Here is an 18,288-nt window from a genome sequence, read left to right as displayed (position 1 = left end):
ACAAAAAGCTGCAATGTGTTTTTTACAACCAGTTGATTAAACTTTCCGCTTTTTTTCAGTGAATACCAAACATGGCATCAGCTGACCCCTCAAAGAAGTTTACTTTCGATTCCTGTGTGTTGACCTGTAGGCTCTGTAGCAACCAGTACGATAAAAGTACCCGGATACCAAAATATCTTCCTTGTCTCCACGTGTTCTGTCAACCATGTTTGACTGAACAGATTGGCAAGGATGAAGTAATTAAGTGTCAAATATGTTCACAGTCTACGACAACACCACAAAAAGGTGTCATAGGTTTCCAAACCAATGCCACCATTTTGAATCAGAAAGATTACTATGAGAAGCAGCAAAACCTGCAAAAGGGCCAAGACATCTCATGTCAGAGTTGTCATGGTGAAAAGGGTGACATAGCAGTGTCATTCTGTTTAGATTGTGTTGCATTTTTGTGTCAATTCTGCCATGATGCACACAGACATACACTTGCTCTTGGTGCTCATGACGTATTGACGCTTTCTGATCTAAAGTCACATCCATGGGAAACTATAGAATCATTCATCCGTCCTAAACAGTACTGCAGTAAGAGAAACCATGAAAATCATGAAATTACTTTGTACTGTGACAGCTATGAATGCCAAGTACCACTGTGTCTACAGTGTGCTTTTGTAACCCATCCAAGAAGTGAAGGACATATGGTGATGGAAATTGGAAAGGCCATGGAGAAATACAAAGATATTATCAAGGGAAAGATAAAAACTGCAGCAGAGAAGCGCGAAAATCTACGAGACACACTTCTCGAAATCGAGAAAGATAACACCAATGTTGTACAGAATAGTCAAGAACAAGAGACCAGAGTCAAATCGTTCTTTCGAAATTGGATTGAAGTACTTCAAAAGCGTGAGAAGGATATGTTGTCAATTATACAAGACAGGGAAGATGTTCTGAAGGCATCTTTACTTGTGGAAAAAGAAGATATCCTGATACAGCTAGCAGGAACAGATGGAGCTTGCAGATTTAGTGAAAATACTGTACAACATAATGGTGATTTTGACTTGCTCACTACCAAGGCAAGCATCTGTCGACAACTTGATAGTGTTTCCTCACAGGACTTCAAACAGCACAAATCTTTCAATGCACAGTATCCACACTTCTTTCATCCTTCCACACTACCAGATATATCAACAAAGAATTCAGTATTTGTTGGCCCTGAAAAGAAGTTGACGTGTACAATTGAGTCATTCACTGCAACAAAGGATGCTGTATGCAAGTCAATCATCACACCTACAGATATGGATGGAAGTCCACTTGGTGTGTCAGTCCTACCCCTTCAAGTGTCAATCAAAGATTCAGATGATAAGGAGATAAACACAAAGATCCAAGACAGGGGTGATGGTAGCTATGAAGTAACTTACAGACCTATCACTAAAGGCCGGCATGAAATGACCGTGTGTATTTATGATAGTCCATTGGCAAACAACCCATACTACATCAACGTGAAAGATATTTTAGGCCATCTGAATGATAATGGTAAGATGCCATGTCAGTTAACGACACACAATGCTGGACTAGGTGCAAAGTACAGATCTACCATTGTTCCACTGGATAAGGATGGAAAACCACTTGGTGTGCCTGGAATGGTGATTGATGTCACTATTCATGACCCGGATGGACAACTGTTAACATATCACCTAGAAGATGTTGGGGATGGAACATCCATAGTTGGATATCTTCCAACTAAGGCTGGCAAACATCGTATGACTGTTTATGTACATGGTGTTCCAATGGAACAAAACCCACACATAATAGATGTCATAGAAGTTGCACAACTTATTAATGAGAATGGTAAAACTATGTGTCGAGTGTCAACATACAATGTTGGCAAAGGGGCAGAATATAAATCTACCATCACTCCTCTAGATAAGATGGAGAACCCATTAGGATTGCCTGGAATACCAGTCTTTGTGTCCATCCAAAATCCAAGCAGTGAACATATAGACTGCAATGTTACTGACAATGGTGATGGTACATACACAGTAACCTATTCACTAATACAGGAAGGCCAGCATAAGATGAATATCCATATATTTGAGATTGACGCTGCAGGAACTCCTTTCATAATAGATGTGATTGACACAGAAAGACTGAAAAACGATGAAGGGAATATGATGTGTAAATTTTCCACCCACAATGCTGGGTTGAATGCTGAATACAAAACAACCATTTTTCCACTTGACAAGAAAGGAAATGTTGTGCCAGGAGTTCCGGTAGAGGCTATAGTTCGAGATGCTGATGGCCAAGCCATTGATGTAAAAGTAGAGGAAAACCGTGATGGCAGTTACTTGGCGAGCTATAGACCAGTTAAACCAGGGCAACATACGATGACGGTACACATTTTTGGAATTGGAGCAAGTGGAAGCCCATTTAGTATTGGTGTTATAGACGTCAACACACTATTGAATGCTGAGGGCAAAGTAAGGTGTAAAGTGTCAACACATAATGGAGGAATCAACAAGGAATGTACAACCACTATAACTCCACTAAACAAGAATGGTACTCCATTGGGTATTTCTGGTTTACCTATCAAAGTTCGAATTTATGATTCAGATCAGGAAGATGTTGACTTTGTAGTAAATGATCAACTTGATGGGAGAATTATTGTGACATTCAAACCGAAAATAGAAGGAAGACATCACATAACTGTCCATATTTACAACAACGAAGCAGCAGGAAATCCATATAATGTAGATATTTTCCATGTTATAGATGGTAAATGCACGTGTAGAGTGTCAACATATAATACTGGAAAGGATGCAGACTGTACAACAATCGTGACCCCGCTGGACAAAACAGGTACTCCACTGGGTATTCCAGGATTGCAAGTGAAAGTCACTGTTAGTGATCCAACAGGACAATACATAAATGTAAAGATAAATGACAAAGAAGATGGTAGATATGAAGTGACGTATCGACCAACAAAAGAAGGACCCCATTGTATGAAGGTATATATGTATGGTATCCGAGCTGAAGGTAACCCATATATTATAGATGTAGTCGATACTGGTAGACCAGTATGGAAAGTAGGCAAGAAAGGTACTGGTCCGGAAGAGTTCAACTTTCCAGTAGGAGTTACGGTTGCAGAGAACGGTGATATACTGGTTGCTGATGCTAGCAATAGACGACTCAAAATACTTGACAAAGACGGCCTCTACAAAAATGAAATTCCAACACCTTTTAAATGGGCAACGGATGTCACAGTTACTCCAAATGGAAACACGGTTTTCGTAGAATGGGATAAGAAGTATGTCATCATTGATAAAGATGGGCATCAGATAAAAGAATTCACCCACAAAGACTTTGTCAAACCATATGGTGTTGCTGTCAATAGAAGAGGTCATATATTAGTAGCTGATCCTCATGCAAAGTGTATATTTGTATTCAACCAGGATGGAGAATTCATCAGAAAGATTGGTAGTAGAGAGGAACATGAGAGTAAACTGAAGAATCCACACTTTGTAACAGCTGCTCAGAATGATGACGTTCTTGTCAGTGATGTAGCAGGTCAAATAGTGATCTACAGAGAGACTGGAGAGATGGTAAGGAAGATAACAAACCTAGGAGATGTAGACAAGTTACACTGTTGTATTGGTATAGCTGTAGACAGTGACAATCACATCCTTACTGCAGATAGACTAGATACCACTCCAGAGAGAATAATGGTACTGACCTATGATGGTGAATTAATCAGATCCATTGAAAGTCAACATGATACCCTGAACAGACCATGTGGATTGGCTGTGACAGATGATGGACATGTCATTGTCGCAGACCTTGGTAACAACTGCATCAAGAAATATAAATACTAACAACATTGAGTTACTGCGTACTGAGGCTAAATCCAAAACCAGTTCGTCATCAGGTCGTTGACATTCTCATGTTGGTGGCACCTGACGAACTAATAGAAAATGGCGATATTGAGGGAAGAATAATTATTTCCTAATGCTATATGCATACTAATTAAAATTGTGATCATTAATCCTATCAAATACCCTCAAGATATATGCTTACATTCGTGATCTCCAGTAAGACAAATGAATGAAAATCAAACTATAGTAAACAATGACAAAACATAATTTCATAAATGTATTTGATAAAACATATCACAATTTAAACTCATGTTTCAAAATGTATTTTAGCTTCAAAAATTTAAACTCAAAGATGCGTTTTAAGTGGTTACGAAATACTTTGACATTTTAGCGCCCTCAGTGAACACTTGTGGCCAGTCTTGTGCTATCAGTATCTGGCTGAGAAATGTAAAAGATCCCTGATTCTCAGGTGCTGTTATCCGACTATTTGGGTATGTCAGTCAGTTGCTGGGAGGTGGAGACTTGGTCATGTGAGTCTGGTAACCATGGGCAACCACCCCTCCCGTCCGGAGACTGGTTAAAGACGGCGTGCAGTGAACAGCGTATTTCTTGTGCTGGTGAACTAATCTCTTGCTTACCTCTATTTTCCTTCTATTTCGGTTACAACCTATTTCTTTCATTGGGGAAATATTTCCTCGTACACCTCTGTCAGGTAGATTGTTGGTTTATCGAGTTATTCCAGGGTTTTTCTGTTTTTTTTTTGTTCCGTACGATTGGTGTGGTAATCAGTGCATTCCTGCAGACTCAGTTTTGCGGTGCGAGTTCTGCCCTCGCACACAGTCTAAACGAACGGCCCGTAACGAGGCATTCACGGTTATCGGAGGCCAGTTTGCGCTACCGTTTACACTGGTTTTCGTGGGTATTGTGGTGTAGTATTTTATAGAGTTTACAACTTCAGCGTTTTTGGAGTATTTTCCAGATATTCGTTACACTTAAAGAACATTTTGGCCCACGGACATGTAAAATTATAACTTACACATATGGCACTGAAATGAAACTAAATCCGCATGTTTTTCAAATTCTTTACTAACTGCACAATTTACTTTGAGACAAAAACTAATCATTGAGTCCAGAAAAGAAAGTATATATTCTTCAATGCCTTGGTGTATGACGTAGAGAGATTTATGTAAATTTATCATAATTTCATTTGTAACATTCCCACTTAATTAATTTGTTCGTAGTTATTTACTGTCTTCAACAATTAAGCAACTACATTTGTAGTTTGTGCCGATTGCCTTGGATGTACAGAATAAAAGACCATACTACTACTCGAAAAGAAAGACAATGATTCACAAGGCCAAGAGGTGCATTGGTAGCTATATATTACATTGACATTATTGCGTTCGTATACATGGACCACCGCAGCAAGTTAGTTGTCATTTCCTGTTGAAATCATGTGGGGAAAAGGATCACTATTTTCTACATACATGTTGTCTATCATATTCAACATGAATGGAAGAATTACATTCATCTCGAGTAGCTTAAGGTTGCTCTATTGTTTAGTAAAACTATAGTCTCGCTGCCAGACTCGTGACTATCGTCCCTAATCTGTTTATGTATGCCGAGCGGCGTAGCCGCGAGAAGAGAGGGACTTGTCCCGAGTCCCTCTCTTCTCGCGACTGCGCCGCTCGGCATACATAAACAGATTAGGGACGATAGTCACGAGTCTGGCAGCGAGACTAGTAAAACTATACCTTAGACCTCACTAATTTCCGTGTTCCGTGTTCTTTGGAAACACATTTCTAAGAAACTATAGATCTACACACTGTATGACTGGCCTACCACCAGGTACAGAAATTTTCCAGCGACCACTAAACGCATCAAACTACCAAGTTGAACGTACAATGGCATGGCAACTGCACAATCGGCCATAAAAGAAAAGGGTGAAATGTCAAAAACTAAAATGAAGAAACACACCGACAAGCGCAGTCAATAGTGTACAATCAAAGTTGGTGACACAATTCTTGTTATAAAAATATGATAAGAGGTAAACTAGGAACACCATTTGAAGCCAACCCATACAAAGTTGTGGCGAAGAAAGTCTTGATGATAACAGCAGAAAACAAAAGGTGGAATATCACCTGACATTTCTCATAATAGAGGTTAGCAACGCCAAAGTTAAAACGGAAAAGGACTCCAATGAAGACGTCATGAAAACCTCAAGACGTGTCCAACGACAGGAAACACCATAGAGGAAACAATATCGGACACGAAATCAATATTTCGACGGACAACGCTGATAGTTAGACATACTCAAGTAACTGTAACGGGGAGATGAAGCAGAAAGAGGAGGTCTTAATACAAGTCGTCAAAGTGAATAGACAACATATAGAAAATAGAAACAGAATAATCTGCAGGCTATGTTAAATGCGCGTCAAAATTACAAAATAAAAGTAACAAAACAGATTCTAGTATATTATCTCTCATTTTGAAGCTATAAAACAGCAATTTGGATAAATTCATCAAAGTATGAGGGTTTTCTGAACACAGAAGTGATTTGGATTTTTATCATTGTCGGAACTTCGTAGTAAAAGGATGACAACAATTTCTTTCTTAACTCGTGATATGCGTGACATACAAGACAAAAATGGAATTCATATATAATATAGTAAACCTCATATAGAACCTCAGTGTAAAGTTACACACACACACACACACACACACACACACATACACACTCATAGATATATATAAACGAGATTGCATACATGTAGCTATATATAATAGAGGAACAATCTATGTACATGCGAATTGAATGTTAAAATTGTATAAGTATACAAAATATTAGCTGTATTTTAGTAGTGAAGCATTTTAAATAACCTTTACAGCGACAATTCGAAAAGACATCATTACAAATTCTGACACCTTGAGACCTATTCAGAAAATACCAAGTGGTCCTAATGACTTTAACATCCACTTTTCACCACCTCATCAAAGTGTAACTGATCCTTATATCAATTTTGTACATCCCCTCCTCCACATCGTTTTTTTTATAAACCGATGTCCATTTTTATACATGTACTATAACTTGCTAGAATCCCCCTCCCACCAAAATATGTGTATGTGTGTATTTTGACATTGATGGTCTTTTGTTTGCTACTTTGTTTGGTACAGTAACTTAGTAATATTGTACACCGTGAACAGTATTGCGTCACCTGTGGGTAAACGTATGTTTTGTAGCTGTATACGAATTAAATCAAATCAAATTGATTTGACCCAAAAGTCAGCACTCTCAATGGTGATCCCGATTTCAACTTAATTAGTATGGCTTATAGATGACATCGACCCCTGATCAATATGTACAATGTCTGATTGTTATTTACATTTTAAGAAATCAGTGAATATGTTGTGGTTGTAGATCGAAAAATGATACTCCAACTACAACTAGTACAATTTTAACACGGTGACAGATTCAAACCCAACCATTTATTTACAGATTTATACTTGCTTCTATACTACGTATGGGTAATATTGACTACTATAATTAACAGATACAATGTCTTTTTAAAATACTTTTATTGATTTGTAAGCAAGTGATGTGTTTTGCATTCATATAGATATTCCTGTTCTGAGCTAAATGAGGATGATATCCCAACATTCTCAGGGATTGTTTTATTTATCCTGCCAAAACATCAATATACATTGGGTACTAGAAATTACGTGTTGGTATACATTCTATACGTATCGGATTGAATATACAACACACTTTAAGACGATCAGCCTTTCAGATGAATAGAACATGGATTAAAACAGCTGGTAACGGTTTTTAAAAACTATGTGGGAAAGTAAAGATATCACAATACATGCTTAATCTTGAAGATACACAATTCTTTAATTGCACCAAATATTTAATTAAATGCCTTTGAACAATTGTCGTCAAACAGTGCATATTATACAGTGACTGTGTTGCGGAACTTGGGCTGGTATGTGCGAAAAACTAGTGGTATAGTCGAAGCATGAGGGGCGTCCTCGACAACCTCATTCGTTAGGGTAGCAGCACATTTAGGCGGATTTACGAGAGGACAACTATTTGAGTTGTGTGTGATGACGCCAACCTACACTCTTTGGTCAGCATGACTAGTACCTGTACTGGTTAATATTCAAAATGTGACTTCATAGGAAACTAGGAACATTAAAGTTTAATGTCATCAATGAACCATTTGGAAGAGGGTGCCCTTCTATTTCTACTGCTGCAACAAATATTCCTCCCTATTTACTCCCTATTGAAACTCCCAATACCAAGGAAGAATGTGTTACTGCTCACGTGCTAACTATTCATGCAATATTGTAATAATATACAGACGTATTTGTTACCATATACCATATTAGCAATACCGAATGAAATGAAATGTTCGCCTTTCTACGTAAACAGCGATGTAAGTATTTGTGTTGAGGTTCAGCAGAGTGCTGATAGCACAATGGGACAAGAAGGTTACACACATTCTATGGTTTCCAAAGTACCGTTTCACCTTTGACATTTTGTAACTATTTTATAGTTTTGTTTGTCGCAAGGTATGATAAGGAATGTATTTGTGAAAGTCATGTGATTTTCAATAAGGTATATAAGTATTTAGAGCCACAGTTTAAGTGTGAACAATACAGATCACACAGGAATTGTGTACATCAACGTATTTTTTTGGAAGTGGTAATCACGGTGCAAGGAATTTGTGATAGTAAGTATATATTTAAGAAGTGTCAAATTCCCTAATGGACTTTCACTGATTTTAACAGATGTGTGGGTTGAACGTAGGTGCACATAAACCGAATGAAAACTGAAATAGCAAACATGTACACAACTTCCATAGCGACTACAGCTTCAGAAGTTTTAACAATACAAATGCATGAGGAAACGTTGAAAAATCTATAAGGAAGCAATTTACATATTTACCTGTATTGTTTCCTAAGCTTCGTATAACTGTATTTAAAGCCTCAATGATGATAGTGTGTGACAATCATGTACATGTATTGCCTTTCTTCCTTTATTGTCTAGAGAAGAAAAGTATCTTTAAATTTCACACAAATGTCTTGCTGATTAAACTTGTCATATCTCAAGATGCTATCACTGTAAAAGCACACGAGCCTTCTTATAAGAGAGTATTCAGCATGTAGTTACAAGGGGAAATCCAGGGGTATGGGTTTTTTCTTCAAGTTTTACAAGTTGGTACTCGGGAGAGATCCATATTGTAGGGAAAGGAATTACGAGAAGGTCACATTTTACCTTCAAATTGACGCATTATGTTGTGATTTTGACATGCATCCCATCGCTGCCACCGGTCCTACAGACCACATCAATATAATATTTTATGCAACAGCCGGGACCCGATTTCCCCCCTGAAGTGTAGAGGGTGCCATATTCAACATACAGAATGTAGTAAGTAGTGTCATTCCACCCTTTCCATCGAGTAAATATTTTTTCAAAACATAGGATCTGCTGTCATTGCACTTATATCTTAGAATGGCGGCTGTCACTCCATTTTTTGTGAGAGTAGAGGGTGTCATTCATTATACTAAATTTAGTAAAGGGTGTTATTACACCGAATGTGTGTCTTTTATAGGTTAAATGAAAACTATACTCCAGTATTACCTTTTATGGTTTTAATTTTATGTAGCAAAATGGCCTCCCACAAGTAATTAGACGCATCCTTCCACTCCTCGCGACTAGCAATGCTGGTGATGCTGCTCCCCCTCCACATCAAGACTGAAGGGGATAGCAGTGCTGGCTAAGTATCTCGAAAAAAATATATTTTAATGTAGAATACCATTCAATTATACATCTCCAGAATGCGGGAAGGTGAAGGGTAATTTGTATAATTGCACATATGACACTCCCTGTGTAGGCTGAGGGAGGGGGCTACGGAAATATTTGGGTTTATTTCGGGGGGGGGGGCATGTAACGTTTTGAGAGGGTGAAGGGTGCTGTGAAAATATTTTGACCAAATATTTTATCCTCAGCCATTTCCTTATTTGTTTAAATATTACAGTCTATAACATTGTGGGTTTTTGTAGTTATTTTCCTTCAAACTTCATATTTTGAAGCATATATTTTCCAATGCAATTACAATTATTACAAACCATGTAGAATCATGTCCAGCAACTGGTAGAAGTCTCATGGGACATTTACATGACGTCAGGATACAAAATATAATTTAAACCTACCACTTGAAAGCTTCTCGATGTGTGTTACGTGGCTTCTGTATGTACTTAGAGTCCTGGAATGTCGCACTGGCTCGTAAATAAGTCTTCATGTTTGCTCAGTGCAGTTTTTACTACGCCTCAGCTCAAATCGATGTACATAAATAATCCCATGTAAACCTGAATACCAAATTACCATGATGTGTTATATCCACTTGGGTTGTTTTTGCATATGCCGCCCCAATAACGATGTTTACTGTTGTTTAGTTGCACAGTTCAAAAGTAGAAAGAATGTCCTAGTACGTGTAAACATATAACTAGGTTTCGAGAATTTTTCCCTAAGAGTTTTTGTGCAATAAAGTGATTTACAAAACCAGACAGTGGCAAACGTGGCACTTATTAATAGGGACCGCAAGATCGATCGTATTCACTAGTTAAACAAAAACAATTGATGAATGTAATGATATAATGAATGCATATTATCATAAATCCCGTGTATGAGTCCTTAGCAACTATCACTACCTTTGTACCTGCCGACCTCATAAAATATGTTTACAGTTTTATTATGTGTTACAGTTCGAGGGTAAATGGAAATAGATATAGATATGGCCAAATAAATCGTTTTGTAGGTGATCGATCTTTAGTCTAACTCAATTTGGACTTTAATTTCACGATTTATCAAGGTTGTATATAATCAACCTACAGCAAGTTGAACAATAACACAAACAAGGTACTAAACGTGTCCAGAAAAAAAGTGTGGCCAGTATGTGAGTCAGACTTGTATTTAATTAATTCTACGTAAATTTCCTCTCCCTCTCTTTGTTACGTGTGGATAACACCCACACATTTATTAAGTCAATTTTTGGATTTGCGTGTGTGAATGTTTAGCATTTTCTACGGACATGATTGTCAAATTTAATTCCTTTGTTCAACTCAAATGTTCCAAATCGAAAGTCGTTTTTGGATTCCCTAGCCACTGTATTGACTAAGCAGTTTTTTCTTTCTATTTTATCACAGTCTATGGCACTTTTAAATAGTATACCTTTGTGACATCTACCTTTTTTGTCTTTCACTAATTTTAAAATTCAGTTGATTGAACTACTTATGTGGGGTTTGTGTGTAATTTTGTTTGACTTTGTAACTTTTAGTGTTATTTCTCATTTCTGTATTTTCTTAGTAGTTTATTTTTACCTCCCGTAAGGGTACGGGATGTATTTAAAGGGGAATGTCTGTCTGTCTGTCTGTCTGTCTGTCTGTCTGTCTGTCTGTCTGTCTGTCTGTGTGGCTGTGTCATCATTTTCTAAAAATCGGCTGGCTCAATTGTAATGAAATTTGGGATATATAATCTTTAGGGTTATAGCTAGACCTGAGTAGGTTTTGAGCCAGATCTGTTAATGTTTAATTAGAGAAATTTGCATATTAATGAAATCAAGTAATTACGCAATATCTTAAGACTGTATACTTCAATTTCAATATAATTTAGGATATTAGTTAAACATAACAACATACATTTGTCCTATAAAATTCGTTGATGTATCTTAGAGCGTTAATTAATAATTTGCATAATTAATTAGTTTTGGTAATTAGGCTATATCTTAAGAATACATACTTCAAATTCAACATAATTTAGTACATACATTAACCATAAGAAAACACATATATCCTATCAAGTTTGTTGATGCACCATACAGTGTTAATGAATAATTTGCATAATTCATGATTTTCGGTAATTAGGCTATATCTTAAGAATACATACTTCAATTCCAATATAATTCAGTACACACGTTAACCATAACAATCGCACATGTCCTGTAAAGTTTGTTGGTGTACCTTTCAGTGTTAATGAATAATTTGCATAATTAATGATTTTCGGTAATTAGGCTATATCTTAAGACTGCATTAAGTAGTATCATACACTCTTACATACATTAACCTAAGAAAGCACGCTTGTCCAAAAAACAAAGCCTGTTACCATAGTTTTTTTAGTTTAATGAGTTATTTGCATAATTAGTGATTCCCTTACGGGAGGCATTCTGTTTAAATCTGGTATTTAGTATTTTCATTACATTGTATATTCTTTTACCTTTAAGGTAATAACTTGTTATTGGGCTATGTTTGTTGGATGGTCTGTGAATAAATAAAACGATAAATTACCACTGATAACAAGGTGGTGATGGTTATTATAATCAGCCTAATTTATGTATACAATTTCAAGAGATGTAAAGTTGATATAGTCATGTAGTTTACTTAAACGTATCATTAATAGATAATCCTTAAGTCAAGATGTAATCCCATCAACTTGGTATACAATATCTATCGGAGTGCTATGTATTAAGGTTAATGTATTCATTTATTTCTTCATCTCATAGAATAATTGGTTTGCCAGCAGTGGTACTTTGCTGAACCGATTTGCACTAATAGCGAGTTATCCAACAACCTTGAAACAGGGAAATTGATGTGTATCTAATCATTAAGTCCCGAACCATTTGAGGGTAAATGATCTGTACAGAAGCAGCCGGCTTCTGCATTGGGTAAGCTCACACTATACAATACACACACACACACACACACACACACACACACACACACACACACACACACACACACACACACACACACATACAACCATGTGCACAGAGAACACAAACAGACAGACAGACAGGCAGACAGACAGACAGACAGACAGACAGACAGACAGACAGACAGACAGACAGCCAGACATACAGACAGGTATTTCTCGCAAACCAAAGCTGATATTTCTTCTGTGACACTATGAAACATGTCTCTTCACAGTGCATCTTAGATGGTGATGTAAAAGAGGCTGTGGTTTACGACCTAACCATGAGACTGGCATAGATACATACATACACACATACATAAAACATACATACATACATACATACATACATACATACATACATACATAGTATACATACATAGTATACATGCATAGTATGCATGCATACATGCATACATACATACATACTGTCATACATACATACATACATACATACACCCTACATTTCTAAAAGAAAATATTTCGTGGTAACTTTATACACTTATAACCGTTCAATGGAAGCTGAAACGAAACTATATTTTACAATAGTTCTCCTTTCGAATGTAGACCACAACTTTCGGGTTTCTTGAGTTTGTTTGAAGAAGTTCTTGTTCTAAACCAAGAAATCAGCACAGTTTTAGAATCCTAGTTAGATTTAAAAGGAGCAACAATTTCAGATTTTAACCTTTACGTAAACGGTTCAAATCAGTACAGTACAGATAACTGTAATGTGTTTATTCAAACCAGGTGTACCTGCATGATTAAACATTCCGTTATTTTGTTTCAGTGAATATCCAAGTCAAACATGGCAACAGCTGACTCCTCAAAGAAGTTTTCTTTCGATCCCAGTGTGTTGACCTGTAGGCTCTGTAGCAACCAGTATGATAAAAGTACCCGGATACCAAAATATCTTTCTTGTCTCCACGTGTTCTGTCAACCATGTTTGACTAAACAGATTGGTAAGGACGAAGTAATCAAGTGTCAAATATGTTCACAGTGTACGACAACACCACAGAAAGGTGTCATAGGTTTCCATACCAGTGCCACCATTTTGAATCAGAAAGAATACTATGAGAAGCAGCAAAACCTGCAAAAGGGCCAAGATATCTCGTGTCAGAGTTGTCATGGTGAAAAGGGTGACATAGCAGTGTCATTTTGTTTAGATTGTGTTGCATTTTTGTGTCAATTCTGCCATGATGCACACAGACATACACTTGCTCTTGGTGCACATGACATATTGACGCTTTCCGATCTAAAGTCATATCCATGGGAAACTATAGAATCATTCATCCGTCCTAAACAGTACTGTAGTAAGAGAAACCATGAAAACCATGAAATTACTTTGTACTGTGACAGCGATGAATGCCAAGTACCACTGTGTCTACAGTGTGCTTTTGTAACCCATCCAAGAAGTGAAGGACATATGGTGATGGAAATAGGAAAGGCCGTGGAGAAATACAAAGATATTATCAAGGGAAAGATAAACATTGCAGCACAGAAGCGCGGAAATCTTCGAGAAATACTCATCGAAAACGAGCAAGAAAAAAACCAATGTTGCGCAGCACAGTCAAGAACAAGAGGCCAGAGTCAAATCATTCTTTCGAAATTGGATTAAAGTACTTCAAAAGCGTGAGAAGGAAATGTTGTCAACAATGCAAGACACGGAAGATGTTCTGAAGGCATCTTTACTTGTGGAGAAAGAAGATATCCTGAGACACCTAGCAGCAACAGATGGAGCTTGCAGATTTAGTGAAAATATTGTACAACATAGTGGTGATTTTGATTTGCTGACTACCAAGGCGTACATCTGCAGACAACTTGATAACATTTCCTCACAGGACTTCAAAGAACACAAAGCTTTGACTGCAGAGTATCCACACTTCTTTCATCCTTCCACACTACCAGATATATCAACAAAGAATTCAGTATTTGTTGGCCCCGCCAAGAGGTTGATGTGTATAACTGAGTCATTCACTGCAACAAAGGATGCTGTATGCAAGTCAATCATCACACCTACAGATATGGATGGAAGTCCACTTGGTGTGTCAGTTCTACCCCTTCAAGTGTCATTCAAAGATTCAGATGATAACGAGATAAACACAAAGATCCAAGACAGAGGTGATGGTAGCTATGAAGTAACCTACAGACCTATCACTAAAGGCAGACATGAAATGACCGTGTTTATCTATGATAGCCAGTTGCCAGAAAACCCATACTACATTGAAGTGGAAGATATATTCGGCCAAGCGAATGATAATGGTCAGGTATCATGCCAAGTGACGACACACAATGCTGGACTAGGTACAAAGTACACATGTACCATTAGTCCATGTAGTCGATACTGGTAGACCAGTATGGAAAGTAGGAAAGAAAGGTACTGGTCCTGAAGAATTCAACCAACCCGTTGGGATTACAATTAATAAACATAACGGTGATGTACTGGTCGCTGATGGTGCAAACATAAGATTACAAATCATTGACAAGGATGCTAATCATAAATGTAACATCAAAACACCTTATACAGGTACTACAGGTGTTGCAGTAACGCCGAGTGGTAACACTGTGGCAGTGTCGTTGCAACACAAAATTGTGAGCATCCATGATGATGATGGACATCAGATAAAAGAATTCACCCACAAAGACTTTGTCAGACCATATGGTGTTGCTGTGAACAGAAGAGGCCATATATTAGTAGCTGATCCCAAAGCAAAGTGTATCTTTGTATTCAACCAGGATGGAGAATTCATCAGAAGGATTGGTGGTAGAGAAGAACACGAGGGTAAACTGATGCTTCCACACTTTGTAACAGCTGGTCAGAATGATGACGTTCTTGTTAGTGACATAGCAGGTCAGGTAATGATCTACAGAGAGACTGGAGAGATGGTAAGGAAGATAACAAACCTAGGAAATGTTGACAAGTTACACCATTGCAGTGGTATAGCTGTAGATAGCGATAATCACATCATTGTTGTAGATAAACCATCTACAGCTCCACCTCCACACAGAATACTGGTTCTGACCTATGATGGTGAATTAATCCGATCCATTGAAAGTCAACATGATAAACTGAACAAACCACATGGATTGGCTGTGACAGATGATGGACATGTTATCATCGCAGACCATGTTAACAACTGCATCAAGAAATATAAGTACTAACGACATTGAGTTTATGTATACTGAGGCTAAATCCAAAACCAGTTTGTCATCAAGTCATTGACATTCTCATTTTGGTAGCAGTGAACGAACTAATAAAGAGTGGTGTTATTGGGTGCCAAATAATTATTTCCTAATGATATATAGATATTGAACGAAATCTAGATCAATATATACTTATTATCTTAACGCTATCAACAATATCTAAAGATATGTTTAAATTTGATCACCAGACCGGCAAGAAGATAGCTCCAAGTCGGTTATCATATGTCACATCTATTGTCCCTGTCCTCTGCATTCTCTTTTTCCTATACATCAAGGAAGAAGATGGTCATCTAAATACAGGACTGAATGTACGTTTAGTATACGTTTAGTTTGACAAGTTTTTCGTTAGGGAGCTGCGATTATTATCAGTTTATTGGGTGGCTAATTTTTTGCTGTGTTTGTTTTACTCAAAGTGAACCCCCTCTCCATAATTTGCAGAATAAATGGGATTCAAGCACCGTAAGATAACACCATGCTAGCTCCAATCCAATGGCGAAGACGACAGATCCGTGCCCACGCTAGCGAAATCCATTCGATCATCCACACAGAAAACCATGAAAAAAGAACTGTACACATTTCTAAGAAACTACAGATCTACACCACACTGTACGATTGACCTACCACCAGCCATAGAAATTATCCACCGACAGCTGAACACATGGAACTACCAACATACTTTGGCATGTCAACAACACAATCGACCATGAAAGAAAAGGACGAAATGACAAAAGCTAACATGAAGAAATATGCCAACAAGCGCAGTCACGCTATAATTAAAAGTCTATGATCAAAGTTGTTTAACATATTATGGGGAAAGCTAGAAACGCCGTTTGAAACAAACCCGTACGAAAAAGTTGCAGAGCAAAGTTGTGGAAAGGAAAGATTCATTGATAACAGCAGAAAACAAAACGTGCAAGATCACCTGAACGCCTCATTTGTCAAACAAATAGAAGTTAGCAACGCCGAAGTTAAAACATGAAACGACTCGAATGTTGACGGTTATGAGTACCTCAAGACGATGTGAAAACCAAAGAGGAAACTATCTCCAACCACAATCGCTGACGTCCGCAATATTTCGACAAACAGAACTGATAGTTAGACATACTCAAGTCACTGTGACGGGGAAAAGAATAATCTCCGGACTTGAAGTATAAAGGGGAAGGGTGGTCCACCCCTATCCTCGTAGACAGAAAATGTATAATTGATGACAAAATATAAATTGCATGGCAACATGGAATAGAGGACCAATCAATATATAGACGAGTTGTATGTTACCACAGAAAAAAAGAATGTATCAATAATCAAGATAATTGTGACACTGAGCTAGTAGTAAAGCATTTTCAAAAGAACTGTTATGGGGATAATTCGAAAAGAAGTATCATTACAAACTGTGACATCTCGAGACTCGTGCAGAAAATTACATGGGATGTAGTATCCACAAATAAAGATGCGACTACCAAATGACTTCAACAATTACATACCACCTCCTCATCAAAGGGTAAATGATCCTCATATCCATTTGTACATATGTTAATAAAACGTATCATTCCTAGTAAGCACTTTGGAATAACTGTTACTATGAATTCAGATACCAATCAATGTAACATTAGAAATAAAGTACCAATAAACTTTAAAGGGTCTGTCAATCATTGCTTATCTAGGAGAAATGAAGTTGCCTTGTTGTTTCACTCATCACACACACACACACACACGCACAAAGACACAGTTTGTGATAGGGAGGCATGTGGTTTACGACGTTGCTACCAATCAATGTAATAATAGAACTAGAATAATACAAATAAACGCCACAATTTAAAAAAGGCATATAAATCATTCATAATATTTCACATTGAATTTAGTTTGTACTGTCCAGACTTTGCTTTGTTTTTTATCCTGTGAATTATTTTTCATTTTAATAATTACTATATACCTAAACATTGTCCACCTCCTCCAATATTGTGTAAACTGTGAAGGTCTTTTAAATACTGAAAATTTCAAGTTTATAAATACCTTGAATTACGAAATAAGATTTATAATATAATGTAATTTATGGACGAGCAAAATTTATGGCTTGAGGAGAGGTGGGGTGGGAGGGGGTTCTTGCAAGAATTATTTGAGGCAATTCATTTTTGTTTGAAGCCACCCTTTCTAGCCAAATGACGAGCCACCTCATAGTTTTAAAGCAATGTCCCTTTTATACATGTACCATAACTTGCGAGAACTCCCCCCCCCACCAATAGATGGAAATGTATTTTGACATTTGTGGTCCTTTGTTTAGGTACAGTAACTTCGTTAGGTACAGTAATTCAGTAATATTGTACACCGTGAACAGTATTGTATCACATGTTGCTAAACGTAAGTTTTATAGCTATTTACAAATCAAATTGATTTTGGGATCCGCAACCAAACATCAGCGCCCTCAGCGGTGATCCGGATTTCAACCTTATTAGTAAGACTTATAAATAATATCGACCCTTG

The 18,288-nt window shown here is 37.3% G+C and overlaps 1 protein-coding gene across 1 annotated transcript; it reads left to right on the top strand.

The window, feature by feature from the left end:
- Nucleotides 1-13,414: 13,414 nt before the first annotated feature.
- Nucleotides 13,415-14,224, top strand: LOC144434464 (E3 ubiquitin-protein ligase TRIM56-like). The gene has a single exon (XM_078122920.1). The coding sequence runs from the start codon at nt 13,415-13,417 to the stop codon at nt 14,222-14,224; it is 810 nt and encodes a 269-aa protein (XP_077979046.1).
- The last annotated feature ends 4,064 nt before the right edge of the window (nt 14,225-18,288 follow it).

This window comes from Glandiceps talaboti, chromosome 1 (assembly GCF_964340395.1).
Source record: "Glandiceps talaboti chromosome 1, keGlaTala1.1, whole genome shotgun sequence".
Taxonomy (NCBI): domain Eukaryota; kingdom Metazoa; phylum Hemichordata; class Enteropneusta; family Spengelidae; genus Glandiceps; species Glandiceps talaboti.
This window is presented reverse-complemented; position numbering and strand designations above follow the sequence as displayed.